General features: G+C 42.7%; 1 protein-coding gene across 2 annotated transcripts in view; it reads left to right on the top strand.

Moving 5' to 3' along the window:
• Snx27 (sorting nexin 27) overlaps positions 1-26788 on the top strand; it is an 83002-nt gene that overhangs the window by 6127 nt on the left and 50087 nt on the right. For both annotated transcript variants that reach the window (NM_001110151.1, NM_152847.2), the window contains exon 2: positions 19822-20053. In NM_001110151.1, coding sequence (NP_001103621.1) covers positions 19822-20053 — 232 coding nt within the window. The remainder of the gene's footprint in view (positions 1-19821; positions 20054-26788) is intronic.

The following is a 26788-nucleotide window of genomic DNA, read 5'->3' as shown; positions in this document are numbered from 1 at the left end:
GTAGTGTGTATGTATGAATGCACACATACATGCATGCATATACATGTATGTACATGTACATGTGTGCTGTAACATGTGTGGAGGGCAGAATATAACTGTGGAGTCCTCATTCTCTCTTTCCATCTTTGTGTGAGTTTTGGGGCTAGAACTCAGGGTTGACTTTCCAGGCATGAGCATTTTGTGGTGAGCCCTCATCTTGCCAGCCCACTGGTCACTCTTTGTTTGAATGCTTGTTGGACCATGCCCACACTCTGAAGACACTGATTTGTTCATCCTGAGGATGCTAGGCCTTTCCAGTGCTTGGCAGGTAGTCCTATCACCCATGAGCTTATCTGCAGCCCTAAACAAAGTAATTTAGCCATAACCCACCACTGACCCCACCACTGTTACTTTGTATGGACTGGTTTCATTCTCTCTTAGGCACCAACTATGTCAAGTATCACCAGGCTTGTGAGTCAGTATGCCTGGCTGTAACCCCTTGAGAAGCTGGCTCTGAGTTGGGGAGGTACTAGAAACAGTTTACTCTGTAAAAAAAGCAAAACGAAGTAAAGGAGGTTGTCTTGTTCGGGTTGCTGTGAAGAGACACCATGACCAAGGCAATTCTTATAAACACACACACACACACACACACACACACACACACACACACACACACACACACACACACTCACTCCTCTCCTTCCTCTGTGGCTTCCTGGGATTGAGTTGGGATTTTAGGCTGTATGGCAACTACTTTTCCCAGAGTTCCCCCTGACTCCAACATAAAGCATTGATGAGATTGAAGGATATGTGTTTCAATAGTAGAGAAAGAGGGTTTCATAGGCTGAGGACCTGACCAACGGGAGGAAAATGGGGGAAGTTCTAGGGTAGCAAGGGCCCTCACCTCGCTATTGGGGCCATAGAAACTGGGAAGGATGGGTAAAATGAGATACAAAAAGGCCTTGAAAGCAGCACCAACAAATTTGGAATTTCTCCCCCCAAGACAGGGTTTTTCTGTGGAACCCTAGCAGTCCTAGAACTTGCTCTGTAGACTTAGGGATCTGTTTGCCTCTGCTTGGGTTAAAGGCAGGTGCCACCACTGCCTGGCTAACAAGTCTGGATTTTATTCTTATGTGCTAGGAATATAGTTGTGCATATATTTGTACACAGCTATTTTATATACCCATACAAATTTTGGTTTTGTTTTGTTGAATACATTCCCAAGGTTGAAGTAGAAAATGGGTGTTAGAATGAAAGACCCTATTTTCTCTTTTGACTGTCTTGTACTGTATAAAGAAGGGGGCTAGAGCAGGATGCTCTGACACCCAGTGAGAACTAGGAACAGCTGATGAGAGGCTGCCTTTCATTTGTTCCAGCACTTTGTCCATAGTTCTAGCCAGCTTCTGGAATGTCTGTTTCCTGTCACTTTATGTTGTAAATGATTGTACTATGCTTCTCACTGTGTTTATAGCATTTCGTCCCTTACTGCTCCAGAGCCCAAACTATGATCGATGCCTTGTTCTAGATATACTTTGTGTCTGTGATTGGAAAGTGCCAACTTGAATTTAAATCTTTTCTGTTGGTGGTGCTGGAAACCTGGCTCAGGGGTTAAGAGCAGTAGCTTCTTTTCCACAGGATCAGAGTTCAGTTCTCAGTACCCACAAAACAGCTCACAACCACCTGTAACTCCAGCTCCAGGGATCTAATACCCACTTCTAGTCACCTGTGTTGCCTCTCACATGTGTGAGTACAGAGACACACACATTATACTTACATAAAAACAGGCTTAAATCTTTTGTTTTGGTGGTATAGCTTGTTGGGAGTTGAGGTGACTAAAGTACTAAAATGTATACCTGAAGTCTGTCTTCAGCTTGAAAAGTGAACTTTGGCTGTGTCAGGTATGTGAGGAGTGCTGCAGTGTTGTGAGATGCTGTTAGGTAGATGTCAGGTAACGTGTGTGTCGTCTTGTACTTACTGCCCCTGTTGGCTAAGTAAGGTTCTCGTACTGGAGGAGATGTACACATTCTTGAGTGTTTGAGTGTCCTTGTGCTTTTCCTCCAATGAACTTCTATTGTGAAAATGTTCTGTTTGCTTGTGACAGTAGCCCAGGCTGGCTTTTAACTCACTACTTAGCTGAAGCTGGCCTCGAACTAACTCATCCCCCTACCCGTACCCTCTTCTCTCTGTCCCTGGCTGTCCTGGAGGAACTCACTCTGTAGACCAGACTAGCTTTGAACTCAAAGAGAGCCACCTACCTCTGGCGTGTTGGGATTAGAGGTGTGCACCAACACTGGACTGGTTTTGAACTCTTGATTCTTCTACTTGTATCCCAATGCATTACCACATCCAGCTTGGTCTTATTAGGTTGCTGAAGCTGACATCAAACTTGCTGTGTAGCCAGGTTGACTGTCCACGATGTTCTCCCATTTCCACCTACTGAGTGTTGGGATTCAGACATGTGCCATCATGCCCAGTGGAGAAACATCTTTTAAAAAAAGGTTTTGTTTTTGTTTAAGCTATCTGAAGCTTTTGTTTTGTTTTGTGCTAGTGTTAAACTCAGGGTCTAAGCATGCTAAAATATCAAATTCTATTGAGCTATACCCCTGACTTTATCCAAAATGTGATATATTTGTGTGTCAGACTATGTATGCTATGGGTTCATACCCAAGTGATTTGCTTACTAACCTCTCTCTGTAGGAGTTACCTGCTTGTGTTGGTACTCTTCAGCTGCTTTCAGGATGGTTATTACAGAACTGTTCAATGAAAATAATCAGGAAATTGGTCCTTAATACAGCAGAAGTTTATTAACTCTGTGTGTCTGTTTAGGTTTAGTTATATACTGTGTTTTAGAATTGAGAGCCAGACTGAGTATTTGGAGATTGTGGAAGATGTGATAATCTCAGATAGTTTGGAAACCCACTTTCACTTGTTTTGCTAGTTTACTTATCTTTACAATGTACAAGGTGTTTGTCTACAGAACTCTGAGGGTTATGCTATATTTATATTAAAAGATGCTATTTAATTACAAGAGCAATAAGCCCTTAGGGCTGGAGAGATGGTTCCGTGGTTAAGAACACTTGGTGCTCTTGCAGAAGATGCAGGTTCAGTTCCCACATTGCAGAGACTCACAACCATCTGTAACTCAAGCTCCAGGGGATCAAGCCTTTGATGCCTTCTAGACCTCATGGACACGCACACGCACACGCTCATGTATGGGCATAGACATCTTCAGGTTGGGTGAGGTGGCACATTCCATTAATCCTGGCACTCGGGAGGCAGGGGCAGGTGGGTTTTTATGAGTTTGAGGCCAGCCTGGTCTACAGAGCAAGTTCTAGGACATCCGGGGCCACAGAGAGACCTTGTCTCATAACAAACAAAAGAGCAATAAGCCTTCCTAACTGCTGAGCCACACTGATAGCTCCTGGAGTTTTGTATTCTAGCAGGAGTGAGAAGAACGAGATGGCTTTATTGTTGATAACAAAGGTCATGCTGGCTTCTTGGGAATTTCCAAACTTTTTTTCTAGCTTACCTATATTTTTATAGTCTGAAAAATAGCTTAAGGTATTACACTTACTTTCCTGAATGACAAATATGATTCATTTTCCAGCTATATATCCTGTATTTGTAAACTGATTGCCTTGTAATTACAGACTTAGGAACTTTTCATTCTTTCCTAAGCAATAACCCCTTGTTTGTTCTGTCTGGAGGTGTTAGGTTGGAGAACAGGTGAGCTTTCTGTACTTCCCTTGCCTCAGGCAGATGCTTTGGGAGAACACTCAGCCACAGGTAAAGTCTCAGTGCAGCAAGTTATTCTCCCCTCCCCTCAGCTTGAGAGCATCAGGTGCTGACCCACATACAGTCAGCTTTGCCATGGCTAGTTTTTACTGTTACAAAAACTCTCTTTTAGTGTCAGTTTTCTGAATGGAAATATTTGGTTTGTTTTGTATTTAGAGACAGGGCCTCTGTGTGTAGTTCTAGTCTAGTCTTGGTACTCACTATATAGACCAAGCTGGCCTTGAACCCACAGAAATCTGCCTGCCTCTGTCCTCTAGATTAAAGGCGTGTGCCACCATGCCTGGCTGGAAATGCTTTAAAAGTGTTGGTAAAGGCTGGAAAAATGGTTGAGTGGTTAAGAGCACTGGCTGCTCTTGCAGAGGACCCTGCACCCATATGGTGGCTTAAAATTGTCTAACTACAGTTCCAGAGGATTGAACACCCTCTTCTGGCCTCTGTGACACCAAGTATGCAACTGGTACATATACATGTAGGCAAAGTACCCATACAATTAAATTAAAATTAAAATTAAAAGTATTGATAAGGGCTGAAGTGATCCATCAGTGGTTAAGAGCATTTGCTTTGCAATCAGGGAACCAGGATTTAGATCCTCAGCAAAGTGTTCAATAAGAGCTGTAACTGTATCCTCTAGGAGTGTCACACACACACACACACACACACACACACACACACACACACACACACACACTCATACCTGTACACAAACAAAAAATGGATAAATCCAGTTGTAGTCATATACCCAACACTTAAGGAGACTAAGGGTTGTTTTAGTTTAGGAATTATCTACATGAAGGGTCATTCTGTGTTGGATAGTTAGTTACAGGTTTGACAAATGGCATTGTGTCCTGTGTTCATAGTTGCTGTGTGGGCGCTAGGGATTAAACCTGTGTTATTTGCAGGGTCAGTCAGTGTTCAAGCCCCAGTAGCATATTTCTTTTGATAGCTGAATTAATACTTAATTAATTGTTGTTGGAAGTTTGCTAATTCATCACTGATTGAAGGGTGTCACAGCTACTTCTAGTTAGCTATGGATAGCTATGGATAGCTATGGATAGCTATGGATAGCTATGGGACAGTTATGGATAAAGATGCTCTGAGCACCTGTGTGCAGGCTCTAGTGTGGATACGGATTTTACTGTTCATCTGGGTCAGCACATCGGAGCATGATTGATGGATTGGATAGTAAAACTGTAAAACATTGTCAACTTGCCTTACAAAGCCACTGTTCTAGTGCTATGGAAAGAAACCATGACCAAGGCAACTGTTATTAAATAATAATAAAAAATTCATCTAACTGGGGGCTTGTTTATAGTTTCAGAGCATTAGTCCATTCTAATCATGTCGGGGCGTGGTGGCAGGCAGAGAGGCATGATGCTGGAGAGGTAGATGGGAGCTTTACATCCTGATCCTCAGGCTGCAGGGAGGGAGGGAGAGAGGGAAGAAGGGAAGAAGAGAAGGATGGAGGTGGGGTGGGAACAGACAGATATTGGTCCTGGCAGCCCATTCCTAGTGGTACATGTATGTCAAGAAAGCCACATCTTAATTCTCAGCAAGCAGTTCATCAGCTAGGGTTTAAGTGTGCAAATATGTGAACACCTGGGGGCTGCTCTCATTCAAACACCACACAAAGGCGACTGCCATTTTACATTCTTGCAACAAGGACAATTGCTGATAAAGGCACTTACCACCAAGCCCAGGAACCTTAGTGTGACCCCTGAGGCTTATATAGTAGGAGAGAACTGATTCCTAAAAGTAATCCCTTGACTTTAAATGCACACGGTGTCCCCACAGCCACCCCATCCCCCATAAGTAAATACTGTGATAATTGGGTTGTTGCATTATAAGTTTGCCACGTATTTAGATGCAGATACTTTACTGGATACATGTTTTTGTAAATGTTTTCATTCTTTGTCATTTTATAGAGACGTTTAAAAATTTAGGTAAAGTTTAGCTTGCTAGTTTTTTCCCCATTCATGGACCATGTCTTTAATGTTGTATCTAAAACCTCATTTTCAAACACTAAGTCACATAGACTTTTCTACTCTGTTCTTCTTAGAAGTTTTATATTTTTTGGAGACAGGGGCTCAGTATGTATCAGAGGCTGGTCTTAAACTTGCTATGTAGCCCAGGCTAACCTTGAATTCTTGTCCTGCTGCCTTTGTTTCCTGATTTTAGGATTCTACCAGAGTTCCCTCCTTGCAACTAAATTTTCTTTTTCCTCTTTTCTTTTCTCTTCTTTTCTTTCTTTCCGACAAGGTTTCTCTGCGTGTAATCCTGGCTGTTCTAGAGGTCACTCTGTAGATCAGGCTGGCCTCGAACTCAAGAGATCCATCTGCCTCTGCCTGCGGAGTGCTGGGATAAAGGCATGTAGCACAACTGTCCAGTCCTAAATTTTCAATTTTACATTAACTAACTAACTAACTAACTAACTAATTTTGAACATTTCTAGGGATCCAAATCCAGGGCATTGATGGGCGAGCACTGTACCATTGACGCATAGCCTTGATCTATATAAAGTACCACACTTTTTCAAAGATTTGTGCATATATGTTTGTTTAAGTGTGCATGTATAGGTGTGTGTGCATGTGTGTGTGCATGTGGAGACTGGAGCACAACTTTGAGTGTCAGCCTTGGAAATGCTGTCTACAAGCTGGAGAAGGTGGCTAAGTGGTTTAGCTCAGTGTAGAGTGCAAGGCCCTGGGTTCGGTCCCCAGCTCCGAAAAAAAGAAAAAAAAAAAAATAAAAGCAAGACTAGCGTTCAGACCCTGAGAGTCCACATAAATACCACATGGGTAGGGCTCACCTGTAATTACAGTCAGGGAAAGTGGTGGAGAGGGTACCTGAACTAGTCAGCTAGCCAGACTAGCATATTGGTGAGCTCTGGGCTTGACTGAAAAACTGCTTCAAAAAGAAAAGGTGGATATTATTAAGGAAGATGGCTGACATCAACCTGGAGCCTTCACATGCATCAGTGCGCGCGCGCGCGCGCGCGCGCGCGCGCACACACACACACACACACACACACACACACACACACACACACACACAAACAGAAAAATGATGTCTGTTTCCTTTGAGCTTACCAATTGGTCTGGACTGGCTATCTAGCAAACCCCACAGCTCTTCCTGTTTCTATCTCTAGATCCTGTTTCTAGGGTTATAGTTCTACACTGACATCTTTGACTACACACGCACACACACAGACACTGAAAGACCCCCGAAGGGAGCCCCCCCACTCAAGTCTCGGGAAAGACGCGCACCCAGTAGGACACAGACACCGACCTGCTGTAATCACACGAGGAAGATTTATTGTGAGCGAGATGAAACGAGAGCTCAGGCCAGCATGCTGGGGTCGAGACTCATACACCACACAGGGAGTAGAGGAGTTCGACCCCGACCTGAATTTTCACAGAGCTTATAAAGGAAAAAACCACAAACCAGGGGGATCAAGAGGGAGGGAGGAGGGGAATTCCAAAACCATAAACTGCCCATACATTTAGGTCATATGCTAGTCATGTGTAACACTAGGCAACACACCCAGGACTTTGTGACATTGTGATTAGGGGTAGTGACATTTTACAGGGCCATTGGACCATTGTGGCCGGAGGCTATGGGTCATTGTGGCTGTTCCAGGAAACTTTTCATGCAAGAATGTTCCAGGAACCATTGCACAGCAAGGGAGGGGCGAAAAGTTCATGTTCTCACAGACCCTACCTCTTCTTTTTGGGTAGCTAGGCGGCTTATTATTAATTTTTAATCCTTCATTCCCCACTTCTTCTTTTTTTGTTAATAGTTCTAATCCTAGAACTTCATGGAGAACTCAGCTTCATCTAGCATAACAGCTTGGTATTGTAGTCTTAACATGAGGATTCTAACCTGGACACTATCCAAGCCTATCCACCAAGGTCATGACTAGCTTTTAGAACTTCTAAGCTTATACGGACTGTGATCCCTGAGGCACAGTCCCAAGAAGTGTTAAGAGTACTAACATATGCAATGTTACATCATTTGTAATGGAAATCAAGCCTATCCCACACCTATCTTGACAGAACCCAGGACAAACATGACTGAATTTCCCTCTAGGTCCCAGCTCTCAGCCCCAACAGCTAGTACATGGCTGGTGAGGGCTGAGAATTGACAGCTGTCAGGGTGGTCAGCAGCACCAGGTACGGTCCTTTCCAGCGAGGCTCGAGTGTCTGGACTCAGTGTAGCTGCAACCTGGAACTGATGGGATGTCTCAGGGGTCTCCGGGGCATAGGCTGCTGTCAGCTGTGAGCAGATTTCTTTCTGTATCACCTGTAGGTCTTTTAGCCTGGCACACAAATCATTATTACTATGGCACTATGACATGTTGGTTCAGTAACATCATCTAATACAGTCAGGGGGGCTGAGGCCCCATATAAGATCGCAAAGGGGGTAAGGCTGAATCTGGAAGGGGTATTTCTTGCTCTGAAGAGAGCAAGAGGGAAGGAGTGTCACCCAGTCTGTGCCAGTCTCCATGGTTAATTTGGTCAGGGTCTCTTTTAGAGTTCTATTTATTTACCCTACCTGTCCTGAACTTTGAGGTCTGTAAATACAATGTAATTTCCAATTGACCTCTAAATACTTGGCCACACCCTGGCTTACCTTGGCAACGAAAGTAGGGCCGTTGTCTGACCAGATTACCTTGGGCATTCCAAATCGGAGGAAGATTTCTTCCAGTATCTTCTTGATGATTGCAGAGGCCGTCTCTTGTTTGGTGAGGAAAGCTTCTATCTATTCCTGAAAAAGTATCTACAAGCACTAGGAGATACTTGTGATTATATTTTTCTGGTTTTATCTCAGTGAAGTTCACTTCGACTTTTCACCAAACTCTCTAGGTCTCTTTGCCCTGTTTGCTTGCTAAGCATTCACTTATTGACATACCTTATACTTTCTACTGTCTCTCTGGCTAAAATCTTAAAGTCTATTACATACACTTAACTACTTGGACAAACTTTTTATCTCCTAATTGAGTCCATTTCTGTATTTGGCAAAGTGAGTCTTTTCTTTGTTCTCTGGGAAGTATAGCTTTCCCCTCAATGTGCCATTGTCCTTTATCTTTTAAGCAATTTGGGCCTTTTCTAAGTGAGGCCATCCCTTAGTCCGATCCCAGTTCCCAGTGGCTATCTCTTGCAGGCCTGCAACCAGGATGGGCTCCTGCATAACCATTTTTCGAGCCGCTTGATCTGCTTCGTTATTGCCCCATGCCACTGAATCTCTTCCCTCCTGATATCCTGAGCAATGAATAGTACTCACAGTTGTTGGCTTCACCAGGGCATCCAAGAGATGGCAAAGGCATCTGCGGCACTGATGTACTGGGGGGTAGAGGTTCAGCCATCCCAGATGACATTGTGTTGTCCACCATGGCAGCACCCACTTGTCTCTGACCTTCATTCATGAAGAGAACTGTTCCCGTCTGTGGACAAGGTAGCCTCGGCTTTCAGCAGGGGTCAATCAGCCAGTCGCAGAGGTCTTTCCTCCACCCATGGGCTTCTGCCAGTGCTTGACACTCGTGCTGTGGTGGCTCCAGGTCAGGATTGGGCAGCAAGGTGACCAGATTGCCCCCAACAGGTGGAGAATCTAGTCCATGGCAGCTGACCAGTGGTCCCATCTTTTGGGACACTCTATTCAAAGGCAAACATCAGCCACTCTATCACAGTTTAAGTCCTGGATTGGGTGATAATTGTTAGTGCCCGGCTGGCAGGAGTGATATGTTCCAAGTAGAACAGCGCTAAGCCATTCATCTCCCAGCATCAGGTACTGGTGCACTGAGACAGGTCTTAAGCTCCGCATACACAGTCTGTAGATATGCATACACATGGCCTCACCCAGCCATTTCAGCCCACGCAAGCCATTTTGGGGAGCAATTTTCTCATGAGCAAGGGATGGGGCAGTCAGGGATGACTATGAACTAGTGGGTTACCCGGCCCACGCCAAGGTCCACTGTTCTTCGGGCAGTCCATAAGTATTGTTCGTTGCCAGTAGGCCCCTGTACCCAAGGTCTTTGGATATTGGCCCACTGGAGGGGGGCATAGGAGCACAGAGCATTGGGTCCCTGCATCCACACTTCCCTTCTATCTCTGTACATAGCCAGCACTCTAGGACCAAGAGGCTCTCCAGTGTCCCCTCTTGTTCTTTCTGGGGCAGTCCCTGACCCAGTGTCTTTTTTTTTTTCTTTGCATTAGGCACACTGATCTTTAGCCAGGAATTCTCTTCTGTTGCCAGGTACTGTCTTCCTAGGTTCCCTAACTACTGTGGCCAGTATATGTTCCTCTCTTGTCTTTTATCTCTCTTTAGCTCTCTAGCTTCCTCTTCTTTTAGTCTCTTTTCTTCCCTAGCTTCCTGCACTCTTTACCTCTTTCTTTCTTTCTTTCTTTCTTTCTTTCTTTCTTTCTTTCTTTCTTTCTTTCTTTCTTTCTTTCTTTCTTTTCTGTCTCTCTGCATCTTCTTCTACAGCTATTAGGTGCTGTCCACTTTTCTGCACAGACCCTGAACCATGCATCAACTTACAATAACTCTCTCAGCGACTTAGCTTAACCCTTCAAGTTTCTGTAACTTTCTCTTCATATCTTTTCCTTATCTTAGCCAGATTGGTGGGGCATTTTCCAGCCCCTAGGAGACCCACCCTTGGAGCCTGGGGACAGACCTGGAGCACTCCCTACCTTCAGGCGTATTGAAGAGAGCAGGCAGAAGTGAGGGCCTTCTATGCGTGTTGGAACCCTTTTTTTTCTGGCCTCTAGTAGGATTCCGTCTTTCCTCGGTGGTAAAGAAGACCTGTAACAGTTACTAACAAGCATATCAAATGGGATGGTGAGAAAACAAGAGAATCTTGAGAATAGAGTCTACCGAAGAGGGCAAACAGCATTTAGTCACACAGCTAAACCAGGAGGCCTTTCTTGGAACAAAAAGGCCATTGTCAGTGTCAGCTCCATGGCTTTGCCTCTCAAGAGAACCAGCCTCCAAATGACACTAGGCTTCTAGTAACAACTAATAACAAAAGGATGGAGAGATGGTTAGAACCTGGTTGCTAGATGCCAGGGGGCTGATAAAAGAATTGTAACCAGTTCACCTGGGGCTATCAGGACCTCAGTAGTAGCCCTTTACCAAACTGTCTCACTGGGTTTAAAGGCCCATGGAAAAGAAAACATTAATCCTGACCTTGGCTACCTCCAAGTAATTTAGTGCTGGAGACTGACTCCTCCCTTGGAATAAAGACAGCAGATAAGGCAGGCTTCCTTAAAGAACTTCTCTAAATGAGCACTCTCCTTCTGTGAGCAAATGTCAGAAATTCCTTTCCTGTTCTTGTTTTCCTTATAGCCCCACCTAGCTCTCAGCCTTTTTAGATTATTCTTCTGTAGCATTTCTAACACAGCCTGTCCCTTTTTTATAGCCTATTAACAGCATTTCTGATCTTTTAGGCAGCTACGCACTAAGTGTCATACCGGCTGAAACTCCACCTTTAAGATTCTTTGCTCCCAAGCAAAATTTAAATCCTTTTCCAGCTTATCTCAGCTGTCCACCATGAGATTCCCAGAGATCGCGAACCAAGGTGTAGTAATTCACTAAGAAATCTCTCTATAGTGTTTCTTTTTACCTTAAGCCTTTTCCTTTTAAACAGCTCCTGAAGAGCCAGAAAAATTGGGTGAGACTTGAGAAGTCCCTATGCTCGCTGCAGCAGCTCCGCAGCTAATTTCGCTCCCCTCTACTGTGTGCTGCGAGCACAAGCACAGATAAAACACTATTTTAAAAATTAACTTTGGCTATCAACCAACACACCGCCACTAGAGCGGGGTCCATAAGATTAAGTTTCTTACTAAGCATTAAGGGGACCAAGTAAAACTCTTCGACGAACAAAGCAAACAGTTTCATGATTTCAAACACAGTCGTCAGTCCAAGATTTTAAACACGGTCGTCAGTCCAAATTCAAACACGAAACAAAAGTCAAAAAGACACTGGACAATACCACAGAAAACAATCCAGACAAGCAAGACCAAGACAAAGCATCCTATAACCAATTTCCACAGATGCCTGGTACCTTCAGTACCTGGCCCAAACTGCAGCTTAACCTTAGCTGCTTCCGGGATACCAAACACAGAAACAGAATACAGACAACAGACACTAACACATCTAAGCACACTTGTCCGTGCCTATACTTAAATAGGCAGCCGAACGCAACCTCCAAAGTCAAGTCACAGTCAGATCTTTTTGACTGTCCGTTGCCGGGTCCTCCCAACAAAATTCGGCTCGTGGAACGTCTCTCACGCGTCCCAGAGCCAGGACCCGACAAAGGCTGGCTCGAGGAACGTCTCTCACGCGTCCCAGAGCCTGCTCGATTGGGGCGTCCCCCAGTGAGCTTTCTAAAAAGGAAAAAAAAGAAAGAAAAAGACTATTCGGAGTAGGAATCCTTCATCTACTCACAGGCGCCATTTCGGGGTGGGGAACCTTCTTCCACCCGTGCACAGGGCAGGAAACCTTCTTCTGCCCAGACAGTGCACTAAGACTCCCGTGCACAGGGCAGGAATCCTTCATCTGCCCAGACAGTGCACTAAGACCTTAAACCGGTACCGAAAAACACAGACTACAGGACTTAATTCACACACACTCACACACACGAGCACAAACAAAAGAGAAAAAAAAAAAAAAACAAAACCGACGTCGACTTCGTGTCGACCAGAGGCACTGAAACTGATCGGCAGGTCGCAGACCTTGCCTAACAAACCGGTCGTCAAGGAGTAAAGTCTCCTCTGGACCTATCAGATGGGGTTCACCAGGCGTCCCTGGTCCCCCCTTGTCCTCCTGGGACGTCTCCCAGGGCGAACGGACGGTGGGTACCTGGACACGTCTATCCCTAACCACCCCGCTCTCCTTCCTGGAGCGCGGTCTCACTGAGCGTCCGCAAAACCGAAACAGCGATCGCACCAGATTCCCAGACAGAACATAGACACAGACCCAGACACAGCGCTGAGATAAAACAGAGAATCTTACCTCCAAGTGGGTCTAGGACCCCTGGGTGGTCGCGCAGATCCCGGACGAGCCCCCAAATGAAAGACCCCCGAAGGGAGCCCCCCCACTCAAGTCTCGGGAAAGACGCGCACCCAGTAGGACACAGACACCGACCTGCTGTAATCACACGAGGAAGATTTATTGTGAGCGAGATGAAACGAGAGCTCAGGCCAGCATGCTGGGGTCGAGACTCATACACCACACAGGGAGTAGAGGAGTTCGACCCCGACCTGAATTTTCACAGAGCTTATAAAGGAAAAAACCACAAACCAGGGGGATCAAGAGGGAGGGAGGAGGGGAATTCCAAAACCATAAACTGCCCATACATTTAGGTCATATGCTAGTCATGTGTAACACTAGGCAACACACCCAGGACTTTGTGACATTGTGATTAGGGGTAGTGACATTTTACAGGGCCATTGGACCATTGTGGCCGGAGGCTATGGGTCATTGTGGCTGTTCCAGGAAACTTTTCATGCAAGAATGTTCCAGGAACCATTGCACAGCAAGGGAGGGGCGAAAAGTTCATGTTCTCACAGACCCTACCTCTTCTTTTTGGGTAGCTAGGCGGCTTATTATTAATTTTTAATCCTTCAACACGCGCACACACAGGCACACACACACACAGACACACAGACACACACACACACACACACACACACAGGGTCTCATTCTGTAGTGCTTGCTGACTGGAACTCACTGTGTAGATCAAGCTAGGCTTGAACCCACAGAAATCCACCTGCTTCTGCCTCCCAAGTGCTAAAATTAAAAGCATTTGCCACACCGTACCCGGCACGCCTGGCTTTGCTTTCTTTTTCTTTTTCGTTTTTGTTTTCTTTTTTTTTTTTCTTTTTATGTGTGTTTTGGGAAGCTAACTCAGATCTTTATCCTTGTGAAGAAAGTACTTTCCTGACCAAGATAGTTCTTGGACATTAATTCATTAACAAAAAATAAAAAAAAAAAAAAACATTGTTTCCATCCTCCACCACTGGAATTATAGAAACTTACAGCCTTGCGGCGGTGCCTGGCTTTTTACATGGATGCTGGGATTTGAACACAGGTTTTTATGTTTATATAGCAAGTGCTTTTACCCACTGAGCCTTCTTCTTAGTGTCCTTGTCATTTTTTAAGGCTTTTCTTGTGACGCATTGCCAGTTTTTGTGACACATTGCCATTGTGTAGTGTATGAAGTTGGAAAGCTTCTTACTGCTTACAACTGCGTGAGTTTATTGGCTGTGTTAAAGGACTGCTTCTGAGGGTTAATTGCCATTAGTCACTCGTGCCTGTCACATGGGGTCAGCAGAGTATTTGCCTGTGGTAAAGAAATGGCTCCTTTCCCTGGTTTATACAGAAGTTTGCTTTGTTATTTTGTTATGTTGCTTTGTCCAAACCTTGTTTCATTATGTCCAGCTTCCTTCAGATGGAGGTTATAAGTCCCAACCAGAACTTCTCTCCTGCTTCTGGAAGTGTTTATATTAGCTTTGTGATTTCCTCAGCTGGCTAACTTTAGTTGTACTATTTGAAGCCACTTCCATTAGCTAGCTAAAAGTGTCTCCTTTGGAGCTAAACATTGACCTCAAAGTGAAAAAAATGAGGCTTTCTTTAAAATTATCAAGTGCATCTTTACATGCTGGAAACATCCAGGTGATTTGAATATCACTTAGATTCCCAAATAAACAAAATCCTGGTCTTATTTATGGGTTTTATTATAAAGCATTTTCTTATGAAAAATTTCAAGCAGAGAAGTTTAAAGGATTGTAGTGACTACCTGTAGGCTTAACATCTTTAAAAATGTATTTATTCATAATTATATTAAAGTATGTGTATGTATGTATATGTGTATGTAGATGATGTTTGTGTATATGCTCACCCATGCCCCAGGGGCTCAAGGAAGCCAATAAAGGGTGTTGAATTCCCAGGAGCTGGAGTTACAGGCAGTTGTGAGCTGATGGATGGGTGCTGCCAACTGAACTCAGGTCCTCTGCAAGAGCAGTGAATGCTCCTGACTGCTGAGCTGTTGCTTCTCTCTAGCCTCTGTACTACCCTCCTGATTCTATAATTGACATTCAGTTCTATTTCTGTAGTCACATACTTGTTGAGTTCTTTTTTATAGTTCACTGAAGATGCTGACTTCTTTGTGGAATAGGATAGGTTGGTATTTCTTTCTTTCTTTTTTTTTTTTTTTTTTTTTTTTTTGTTTTTGGAGCTGGGGACCGAACCCAGGGCCTTGCGCTTGCTAGGCAAGCGCTCTACCACTGAGCTAAATCCCCAACCCCCTAGGTTGGTATTTCTTAACTCACTGCACATCTTTTGTGTTGTTGCTCAAACTTGTGTGGTTCTCAGATACTTGCTTATTTTGTGATCATTTATTTTCAGATAAATTTCTGATAGATTATGTTATAAAGACAGAAGGAAGCAAAATTGTTGGAAGAAGAGGTTTTACTGTCATGGAGAGCACAATTGTACCAGCCCATTTGCAGTGTGGCTATCATCGTCTTACTAGCTTTATCAGGGAGTCTGTTCTAGAGCTCCGGCTCACTTCAGTCCCCATAGCCACTTCACTAGCTGTGTGTGGTGGCTTTTCATATGGATTAGGGATTGAGGTCTAGTGAGACTTAGTGACCGAATACTAAGTAAAGTCTTATCTGAAACGGCATCCTTGGCACTCAGACCCCATTCAGGTCTGACCCTCTAGAGCCCATGCTTTGAAACAGATGTCTACATGCTGAAACTTCCCTTTTTGGGGAAGTTAACATTTTGCATTTATTTATATCTCAGTTTTGTATGAGTTTGGGGCCATGCTTAACTTGAACCTGGTTTAATAGTATTCTTGTGTAAAACGGTGTATAATACCAACATTTTAATGACTAGTACATTACACTAAAAAAATAAGGTTGGGGATTTGGCTCAGTGGTAGAGCACTTGCCTAGCAAGAGCAAGGCCCTGGGTTCAGTCCCCAGCTCCGAAAAAAAAAAAAAAAAAAAAAACAAAAAGAAAAAAATAATTATTTTTGAGTGTGAGTGTGTGTGTGTGTGTGTGTGTGTGTGTGTGTGTGTGTGTGTGTGTGCGCATGTGAATGAATTTGGGTATATGCATATGATTTCCTCTCAGAGGCCTGAGGTGTCGTATGCCTTTGGAGCTGGAGGTGTAGTTGGGAGTTGAACTTGAGTCTTTTCACATGCAAATAACAGCTGAGCTGTCTCTAGCCTATGACTAACACTTTTATGACTGAGAAGTCCTTGAAATTCCTGAGGAGGGAGGGCCCTGTTTCAAATCAGATGGCCTGGAATTTTTTAGTGACTTCATTCTTAAGAGAATGAAAGAAGTTCTTTCTTTGTATTAGGCCTAGGCACATATAGCATTCCTTCTGCAGTTATCCAGATAAATATTAGCAAATGTGTTTAGGATATGACACAGAACATTAGAAGTTCTTTCCGATTTTTTGTGTCTCTTTGTAATGCTGGGGGTTGAATCTAGGGTCCATGCAAGCTGAGTAAGTATTCTGCCACTGAGCCAAATCGTACCCCTTGTCTGTATTTATTTTTTAATGAAGTTTTGGGAATGTTAGCCAGTTGGAAGTACATTCTTGATGACAAAGACAGGGAACTGAAGCTGCTCCTTTTTCTCTCTGGATGTTTATAAGCCTCTCTTAAATTTCTTGGGAGTCTTTCTGGAATTTATTTTTGACACAGTCTCTTTCTCTTGCTCTGGCTGACCTTGAACTCACAGAGATCTGTCTGCCTGCCTCTGCTTCCAGAGTACTAGGATCAAAAGTACAAGGCACTGTAACCAGCTTCAGGGAGAATTTTTACTCAAGGAGCAGTTCATTTCTTTTTTTTTTTTTTTCTTTTGGTTCTTTTTTTACGGAGCTGGGGACCGAACCCAGGGCCTTTCGCTTCCTAGGTAAGCGCTCTACCACTGAGCTAAATCCCCAGCCCCCAGTTCATTTCTGTTTACAACTTGAAGTTATGTTTTGAAATCAGCTTTTTTAAAAAAATCTTTTTGTAGATCACATATTCCTTTTTAAAGCCAATGAAAGGTGTGAACGTTCTCTCTAGAAAACAGATATATGCACATAAATACACTTTTACTTAAAATTTTGTAGGGTCACTAATTTCCAAGACTGTAAGCAAAGTACTCCAAGGTCGGGTGACATATGCTGTGGTGCCCACACTAGGGAGCTGCATCAGCAGAACTGAAGTCAGGGCGTGGCTGCAAAGTCAGGTCCTGTCTGGGAAAGTTGGGGGAAAGTGTTCATTCCTCCCTTGGGGGCCCCCAGCCATCGACTGTTATTTTTTCCTGTAACAAATCTTATGTTTGCTCTGCTAAAAAACAAACTGCGTTAAAGGGAAGAAAAAAAAGGGGATCTGTAGAGAGACTATATCAAAAAAAAAAAAAAAAGAGGAAAATAGTAAGGTTGGAAGATAAATTCACAGAACAATCTTGTTAGTGTCTAGGGTGTTGTATTTTTGAGTCTCTGAGATGTCTTATGTCTCCTATTTTATTGAAAAATTAAAATGAGTATTTGTTAATAAGCTAAGGTTCTTAGGGATCGATGAATTCTGTGCTGATTTCTAACCTTTTCAATTGAGTTGTTTCAGAAGTGTTAAGACCGAGGAGCTGGGTAAACTCCTTTGTCATAAGTTAGGTGTCAGTTCTTGCTTACCCAGTGTCTTGATGCGTGGTGTCATGCCAGTCCCCAGCTCCAAACTGAACCCCAGGCACCCCACTACTTAGCTCTATGCCCCTTCTCAGTCTCCTCTCCTTCTTACTCCTCTCTCTTGTTTGGCTTTTTAGAAACAGGGTGTCATAGCTCAAATTGGCCTACAAGCAGAGATTCTCATGCCTTGGCCTCCAGGGATTACATTTGGAAAGTTGGAATATCGAATTCTGGTTTCTTTTCAGGTTGTGTAAATTGGAATTTTCATCACAAAGAGACCCTTAATTTTTATGTATAGAACTGTTTTGGTTAAATCACTACTTAAGAGTTTGCTTGGATTGGAGAGATGGCTCAGTGGTTAAGAGCACTGGTTGCTCTTCCAGAGGCTCTAAGTTCAAATCCCAGCAACCACATGGTAACTCGCAACCATCCGTAATGGGATCCAATGCCCTCTTCTGGTGTGTCTGAAGACAGCTATAGTGTACTCACATAAATATAATAATAATAATAATAATAATAATAATAATAATAATAATAATAGTTTGCTTTTGCTTATAATTAGAATTTTAGGTTGAGAAATGTCAGGAGGAGTTTTGAGGATCACAGATTTTTTTTTTCTTTTTCTAGAATTTTTGAGACAATGTCTTGCCATATAGCACATGCTGGTAATCCTTCTTCCTGCCCCAGCCTCCTGAGTGCTGAGCTTACAGACCTGCAGTGCCATACCCAGCCTAATTTACTGGCTACATTGCTAAACTAGAAATAAGGGAGGAGGAGGCTATCTGAGGTCTCTCCTTTCTGCTCTGTTTATACAAATGGATGTTTTAGATACCAGGCTCTGAGGAGGCTAGTCTATGGCTAGAAAAGCTCAGGATGGCTTCTTACTAAACTTAGTATTCTTTTCAGGAAGGAAAAATGCTAATGGTTTGAAACAGAACTGAAAAAATAATTTGATTCTAACAAGCAGATAAACTTTAAATATTAAAGTGCGTAGAGGCAGGCGTATCAGGCAGAGGCTCTGTGGTCTCGCTGAGGCAGCTAACTCACTAGACCAGCATTCTGGGAAGGCTGTTCAGTTTGTGGAGGGCTTGTGGGACTCGGCGCCTTTCTTGACAGAATTATTCTTCTTCCGTATCTTGTGCTTTCCCTTGTTTCAGGCTGCGTACAAGGGAAATAACTAGGTTGGTTTGTGTATAACTTCAGGTGTATTTCTTGGTTTGGACAGATTATACAGAGTTTTAAGTGAAATGTATGGAGTATAAAATGTTTAGGTTATCCAGATATCCAAATTATCCTGAGAGATTATCCAGGCTGACTGGGAGAACAAAGGAAGTTGGGTCACATAATATAATTTTTAAAATAATTTTTAAAATTTTTATTTTATGTACATTGGCATTCTGCCTGCATGTATGTCTGTGTGAGGGTTTCAGATCCCCTGGAACTGGAATTACAGGCAATTGTGAGCTGCCATGTGGATGCTGGGAACCCAGTTCCTTTAGAAGAGCAGCCAGTGCTCTTAACTGCTGAGCCGTCTTCCCAGCCCCTGAAAAATAATGGAATTTTAGAGAGGTAATCTTGCCCCTTTAGAAACCAAGAGATAGAGGAAACTAGCCTTTTTAACTATCAAGATAATAAATTGGTATAAAGGAAGGGTAATTTGAAGATATGGGGATAGTGTATATATAATTTAAGTAGCTATCTTGGGGGCACATCCACACCTACTTTAATCTCTACAAGGGGGAGTTTGTTTGTTTGTTTGTTTGTTTGTTTTTAAGTTCTGGGGTTGGAGATATGACTCAGTGGTTGAGAATGTATAATGTTGTTGCAGAGGACCCAAGTTTGGTTTTCCAGCACCCACATTGGATGGCTCACAATGGCTTACACAGTGACCTGATTCTAGCTTTGCACCTCTGGCCTCTGCAGGCAATATGCATTTTCGTGCACATACCCATACATACATACATATAATTAAAAATAATAAAAATAAGTCTTAGAAAGGAAATTCCCTTGAAGTGTAGGTGAACAGAGTGTAGTCAAAGCTGGAGAATTGTTCAAGCCACCTTGATTGTATCGCTGGTTACAATGAGGAAAGCAGACTGTCTAGACAGCTAAATGAGCTTTATTTCATCCCAGCATCACTGTCTTTCCCACATGCTTTCCTGAATCGAGCAATGTGTAGCCGTAAGTTCACAAACAGCCTTTTCACTTTAGACTCTGAAGACAAACAGCTTTTCTGGAACCAGATAAATCTTTTGATTTTATGGTTCATACTATGACACTGGAGTGGGGACAGGAGGGTGGAGTTACAAAGTGTTTGAACCCGTCTGGTTTATGGGATTGTTTTTTTCCCTTTTTCCCCTTAGGAACGGCGTGAATGTTGAGGGGGCGACACACAAGCAGGTGGTGGACCTGATCCGAGCAGGCGAGAAGGAATTGATCTTGACAGTGTTGTCTGTACCTCCTCATGAGGCTGATAACCTAGACCCCAGTGACGACTCCTTGGGACAATCATTTTATGATTACACAGAAAAGCAAGCAGTGCCCATATCGGTCCCCACATACAAACATGTGGAGCAGAATGGTGAGAAATTTGTGGTGAGTGTCAGCCCAACTTGAACCTCAAACATTTAGTTAGCTTGTATTTCTCTCAGTCTCGTTATGAATATGTTTCAAAAATTCAAATAAGACTGCAGCCCAGGCCATTTTGTCTGTCGGGAGTTAGGTTCACTCAGAGATCTTGACACTGATTGGTTTATTGGAGGATGTGACCTACATAATGAAGTGTCCTGTCTCTGCTTAAGTACAGTTTCATTTGCTTGTCTAACAGTTTCAATTTTGTATTTGTGAATTTTTTTTACCATATGTCTTTGCTAGTTGTAGTCTGATTTACTGTTGGTTCTGGAAGTTTAGAGTGAGATAATTAATTTTAAAAGCTATCTTCCAAAGTACTTGGATAATACAGAGGTTTGTCTTTTGAAACCTGTGTGTTCCTGTGCTCACTCCTCTCCTCACCTTATTCCTTTTCAGTTCTCGGTGATGTCTGTGTGCATGATTAACTCGAGTTTTACCCCCACGGCTCTCATAGACTTTGACTGCAGTTCCCATGAGCTGTTCTGCACATTGCCATTTTGTAGAAAGTAGCACTCATCTTGCATTGTAGGTGATAAGTGACAGGCAGCCTGTTTCCCGTGCTGCTTGTCTTCAAAGCTTAGTTGTGCTGTTTATTTTTTCTCCTGGTTGCACTGTGTGTGTATGTTTGCCTTTAAGTGTTTCAGAAACATTGACATAATAAGCATAAATTCTTTAATTCTTTATAGAAATGTAGTAGGTTCTGTTAGACATTTAGCAAACAGACTACGGATGTTTAGAGCTGACCTGTAGGGCTGGGGGGTCAAGCTCAGAGGGTAGAGTGTTTAACTAACATACACAAGGTTTAGGGTTTAACACTCTATAAAATAAAAAACTGATCTGGTATTTTATGTTATTGCCTCTAAAAGTAGGATTTGTCCCATGTGTAGGAATGAGCTACTAAATGCTTGTGGAATTCTTCCTGGGGGTGGGGATACTGAACAAAACAGGTTAGCCATGGATAGTTGCACATAGGTTTCGTGTCAGCATGGTCTCTGTGTTCTTAGAGTTGTACACAAACTTTAGAAATGAGAGCTGATTGGTTATGGAACTTTTCAAGAAATAACCTAGGACTTTGGAAACTTCTGTAGCCTTGAGACAAGGAACGAAACTACTAATTGTTCTTTTGTAAAGGGTCAGTTTTACTAGCAAAATTTCTGTATGCTAACTGTCATCTGTCTAGATGTCCAGTTTCATGGTTCTATAGTGTTTTATCTACTACCACATAAGGACAGGACTCTCACCACCCCCAGGTTCCCCTGTTCTGTTTTATAGTTATTTCCCTTTGTTAACTAACCACTGACTGCTTTCTGTCTCTATTTTCTTTTTTTCGAATGCCAAACACATGGAGATAAACAATCCATACTTGTATTAGTTACTGCAACAAAATACCTGACAAAAGTAGCTGAGGAAAGCAAGATTTATTTTGGCTCACGGTTCAAAAGTACGGTGGTGTTAGGGAAAGCGTGGAGGCCAGAGTGTTTCTAGTTGCAGTGGTTGGGAGCCATGGGCAGTTAGTCACATCACGCTGCACCGAGGAAGCAGAGACACAAATGCTGGTGCTCAACTTGCTTTCTGCTTTTAACCTTCTGTTCAGCCTCGGGATGGTGTTGCCACATTCAGAGTAGTCCTGCTCTCCTCAGTTAGACTTCCTTGGAAATGAAAGGTTACTTTCTGTATCGAGTCAAGTTAACAATAAAGATTACCTTCTACAACAATGTGTGTGTGTGTGTGTGTGTGTGTGTGTGTGTGTGTGTGTGTGTGTGTGCGCGCACACACGCTTGTGCATGCAAAGACCTGGGGCCATCATCAAGTGTCTTTCCTCAGTTGTTTTCCAACTTTATTGCTATTAGCTCCTTACATTTATTTAGTAGTATGTTGGGGTTGGCGTGTGGATGTCTGTGTATATGGGGGTGTGTAGGTCAGAGAACAACATGTGGAAGTTGCTTCTTTCCTTCTACCACGTAGGTTCCAGGGATTGAACTCTGGTCATCAGACTTTGTGGCAAGCAGTCTTACCAGCTGAGCCATCTTGCTAACCCTCTTCTGTATCACAAGAAACTGCAGAGCTGACAAGATGGCTCATTGGTTAGGAGTGCGTGCTGTACAGCTATGAGAACCTGAGCTTAGACACCCATGGAACAAGCCGGGTGGGTGGAGGCAGGATCATCAACGGGAACTTGCTGGCTGTCGGACTGTCCGAGAAATAAGAGCCCTTGCCTCCAATTAACACGGCAGAAGTGGTGGAGGAGGACATTCAGTGTCCACTACATTACACAGGCAGTCACAAACATACTCATCCATCCACTGCACACATACAAATCCTATACAAATCCTGCCAGAGTAGGATTGGATGTGTAACTCGGAGGGAGGGAGACACGATGCTTAGCGTACATGAAGCTCTGGTTCAGGCCCTAGCACCACATAAACCAGGTGTAGTAAAGACTATGCCTGTAATCTTAGCACTCAGGAGCTAGAGAAAGGAGGATCAGTAGCTCAGGGTCATTCTCAGCTACACAGTTAAAATTTGAGGCCAGTCTGGGCTATAGGAGACCCTGTTTGAAAAATTCAAAAGGAAAGAAACTGACAAACTTCTTTTCAAAAGTGCCTTTGTCATATTTTCTCATTTGCTGTAAAGAATTCTAGTTTTCTTTTTTTTTTTTTTTTTTTTTGGTTCTTTTTTTTCGGATCTGGAGACCGAACCCAGGGCCTTGCGCTTCCTAGGTAAGCGCTCTACCACTGAGCTAAATCCCCAGCCCCGAATTCTAGTTTTCTATAACTTCAATATTTGATATTTTAATTACACCACCATGCCCGCCATAGGGACTTGCCGTGTATACCTGGGTGACATTTAACTCATGTTTTTCTTTTTTTTTTTTTTTTTTGCCTCAGACCAGAGATGTCAGATCTTAGAGCAATTGGTTGTGAGCTTCCAGGTGGAACCAAACTTGGGTTTCCTTAACCACAGAGCCATCCCTACTACGGACTATTCTGGTTTTTATTTTGTTAAGGTTTATTTTTTTAATGTATGTGTATGTCTGTGCCAGTGTATGACAACTGTTTGTAGGTGCCTGCAGAGGTGAGAAGAGGGTGTTGGATCCCTGGGGCTGCAGTTACAGGAGGTCATGAACTGCCAGGCATGGTCCTTTGCAAGAGCAGGAAGTGCATTTCCACCAAGCCATCCTCCAGCCCCCATGTGGGCATTCTTGTGGGTATAGTGGTATCCCACTTGAGTTTTAATTTATACTTATCCAATAACTCATTGGTAATGAGCTGATTTCCTTAAATTAATCTCTATTTATCTGTTATCATTATGTGGAGATTGTTAATTTTCTGTCCATTTAAAATTTTGGTTTTATTATTTTGTTACAAGAATTTTTTATGTGTACTGGGTATAAATGCTCTCTCAGAGAGATATTTTATAAGTATTCCTCCTGGTCTGTGGCTTGCCCTGTTATTTTTTAAACTGTTTTGAAGAATGGAAGTTAGAAACTTTGATGAAGTCCACTTTATCAAATTTTTATTTTTGGTTATGCATTTCATGTTTTAGAAAAGCTGCCTAACCCCAGAATGTCAACCCTTCCACCCCCAGCTTTCTTCATCAGGGTCTTACCATATAGACTAGTCTGGCCTTGAACTCATGATCGAGTCTCCTGCCTTAGACTTTTGAAAGTTGAGACTACAGATGTGTTCCATCATACCAGACTTTATTATTCTGTTTTTTATGAATGTTTTATAGTTACTTTAACTATTTTTGTAGTGTTATTGATAAATTTATGGATTCTGTATAAATCATTGCTATACTCATTCATATAAATGGTATAGTTTGCTGTTAGAGTGTTTACAGATCATACACAGCAATCACTTCTACAGTGTCTTCATTACTTTGACACAGTGTATAGCCTAGAGCGTCATCCCTCTAAACCTTTCCTCTTCCTCCAGCTCTAGGTTATACCAGTGTACTTTCTGTCCTATAAGTTGATATATACTGAATATGTCATATGAATATATCATATATGATTTTTGAGTGTGACTTATTTTATTTAACATGTCTTCAAAGCTTACCTGCATTATATTATGAACCTGTATTTTATTTTAACTTCCATTAGTTTTCCATTGTATGGTGAATTTATTAGTCAAGGTTTTCTGAATGAATAGAACTGATAGAATTATATAACTGTCTGTCTGTCTTAGGGTTTTATCGCTGTGAAGAGACACCATGACCAAGGCAACTCTTACAAAGGAGAACATTTAACTGAGGCTGGCTTACAGGTTCAGAGGTTTAGTCCATTATCATGATGAGACACATGGCAGAGCATAGGCAGACATGTTGCTGGAGATGGAGCTAGGAGTTCATCATCTTGATCTGAAGGCAACGGGAGATTGTGTACGATGCTGGGCATAGCTTGAGCACATATAAGATCTCAAGGCCCATCTCCACAGCGGTACACTTCCTTCAACAAGACACACCTACTCTAATAAGGTCACACTTCCTAGTAGTGCCACTTCTTAAGGGCCAAGTATTCAAATACATGAGTCTATGGCTGCTATCCCTGTTCAACCCCCCCCCCCCCCACACACACACACACGGGATTTATTAGACTGGCTTACAGAATATGGTCCAACAGTGGCTGTCTCACAATGGAAAGACTTAGAATCCAGTATTTGTTCCATTCAAGAGGCTGTTACCTCTCCAGTCCCTGTTTGGTGCAGGAACCCTGGAGGATTCTAGGGGAGCTGCTAGTCTTGAGTCTATTTTAGAATCCTGAAGTAATTTACAGCAAGAGGAGAGATGAACTTACCAACAAGAGTGCTAGTAGGCAAAAGGCAGAACTTCTCTGTCTTCTTCCTTTTATGTAGGCTACAGAAGGTGTAGCTCAGATTTAGGGTGGGTCTTCCTGTTTTAAAAATCTGATTGACAGCTGGGCAGTGATGATGCATACCTGTAATTCTAGAACTCTGGAAAGAAATTCAGGCCTGGTCTACAGAGTGAGTTTCAGAACAGCCAGGGCTATGCAGAGAAATCCTGTCTCTGAAAACCAGGTTGGGGGAGGGGGGAGATGAAGTCTGAGTCTAGTCAAAAATAAGCCTTTAAGAGTACCAAATAGGACTGGAGAGATGGCTCAGCGGTTTAGAGCACCTGACTGCTCTTCCAGAGGTCCTGAGTTCAATTCCCAGCAACCACATGGTGGCTCACAACCATCGTAAAGAGATCTGATGCCCTCTTCTGGTGTATCTGAAGACAGCTACAGTGTACTTATATATAATAAATGAATAAATCTTAAAAAAAAAAAAGAGTAACAAATGATCAGACCTTGACTCTCAAAGAGTGTAACAACAACAATAACAGCAGCAGCAAACCCCATTGTTATATTTTATCCCAGTCATTACTGTAAATGTACTCATAATATATGTAGCTGGGCATAGTGCTTGGATGATAGGCTTAGGTCAGGCCATCTGGATTAAATATATATTTAAAAATATTAATTGGCACGGACATTCGTATTCGTGGAGTACAGTGTAACACAAGAATACCTGTATATAATGTTACACATTATGATTAGTATAGAGTAGTTGAGTACATTGCCTACTTCCTGATCTTGGGACAGTTTCAGCTTTCCCCACTGGGTGTGATATAGGCTGTGGTTTGTTATATATAGTCCTTACTGTGTTGATAATACAATCCCAGGATACTTTGCTGAAGGCTTTTTTTATCTGGAAGAATGTTGAACTTCAGCAAATCCTTTCTCTGAATGTATGGAGATTGGTGGTGATTTTTACCCTTCATTGTTTGATGTGATGTATTGTATTTATTGATTTGCATGTATATATCATTTTTCATTTGTTCATCATCTATAATTTCATGTGTTGTTAAATTTAACTTTCTGATATTTATTGCTCACTAAAAGTATTGCTTTTTAGTTTTTATATTTTTGTTGTATTGGCTCTGGTGTGTGTGTGTGTGTGTGTGTGTGTGTGTGTGTGTGTGTGTGTGTGTGTGTGCCTGTCTATCTGTCTGTCTGTCTGTGGGGGAGGTCATGTGCCTGCCAAGACAGTGAGAGGACAACTTGTAGGAGTCAGTTCTCTTCTACCAAGTGAGTCACAATCATTGACTGAGGTTGTTAGCCTTGTCAACACCCACTGAGGCGTCTTCTTGCCGTAGAATTTTCTTTAATTTTGTATATTTGTACAGTTTCCAAAGTTCTTGTTGATTTAATTTAAATATTTTTGACAGGTTCATGCTTATAAACAATACAATGTATCTTGATCATAATGCACTTCCTAAAAGCACCCCAACATTTCCCCTTCCCCTTCAGGCTATCTTTTTTTTTTTTAAATATTTTATTTATTTATTTATTATATATGAGTACACTGTAGCTGCCTTTAGACACACCAGACAAGGGCATCAGATCTCATTACAGATGGTTGTGAGCCACCATGTGGTTGCTGGGATTTGAACTCAGGACCTCGGGAAGAGCAGTCGGTGCTCTTAACCACTGAGCCATCTCTCCAGCCCCCAGGCTATCTTTTTATTTATTTATTTATTGTTTGTTTGTTTGTTTGGTTGGTTGGTTACCCATCAAGTTGGTGCTTTTTGTTGGAATGTTGACTGACCTTGTGCAGGCAGCCATAACTGTGGAGAGCTGCTGCATGCAGTAGCCATGTTGTGTCCAGAAGGCAGCACTTCACAGCTCCCTTCTCC

This window comes from Rattus norvegicus, chromosome 2 (genome assembly GCF_036323735.1).
Source record: "Rattus norvegicus strain BN/NHsdMcwi chromosome 2, GRCr8, whole genome shotgun sequence".
NCBI lineage: Eukaryota > Metazoa > Chordata > Mammalia > Rodentia > Muridae > Rattus > Rattus norvegicus.
Note: the sequence above shows the minus strand (reverse complement) of the source record. Positions and strands in the feature narration are given on the sequence as shown.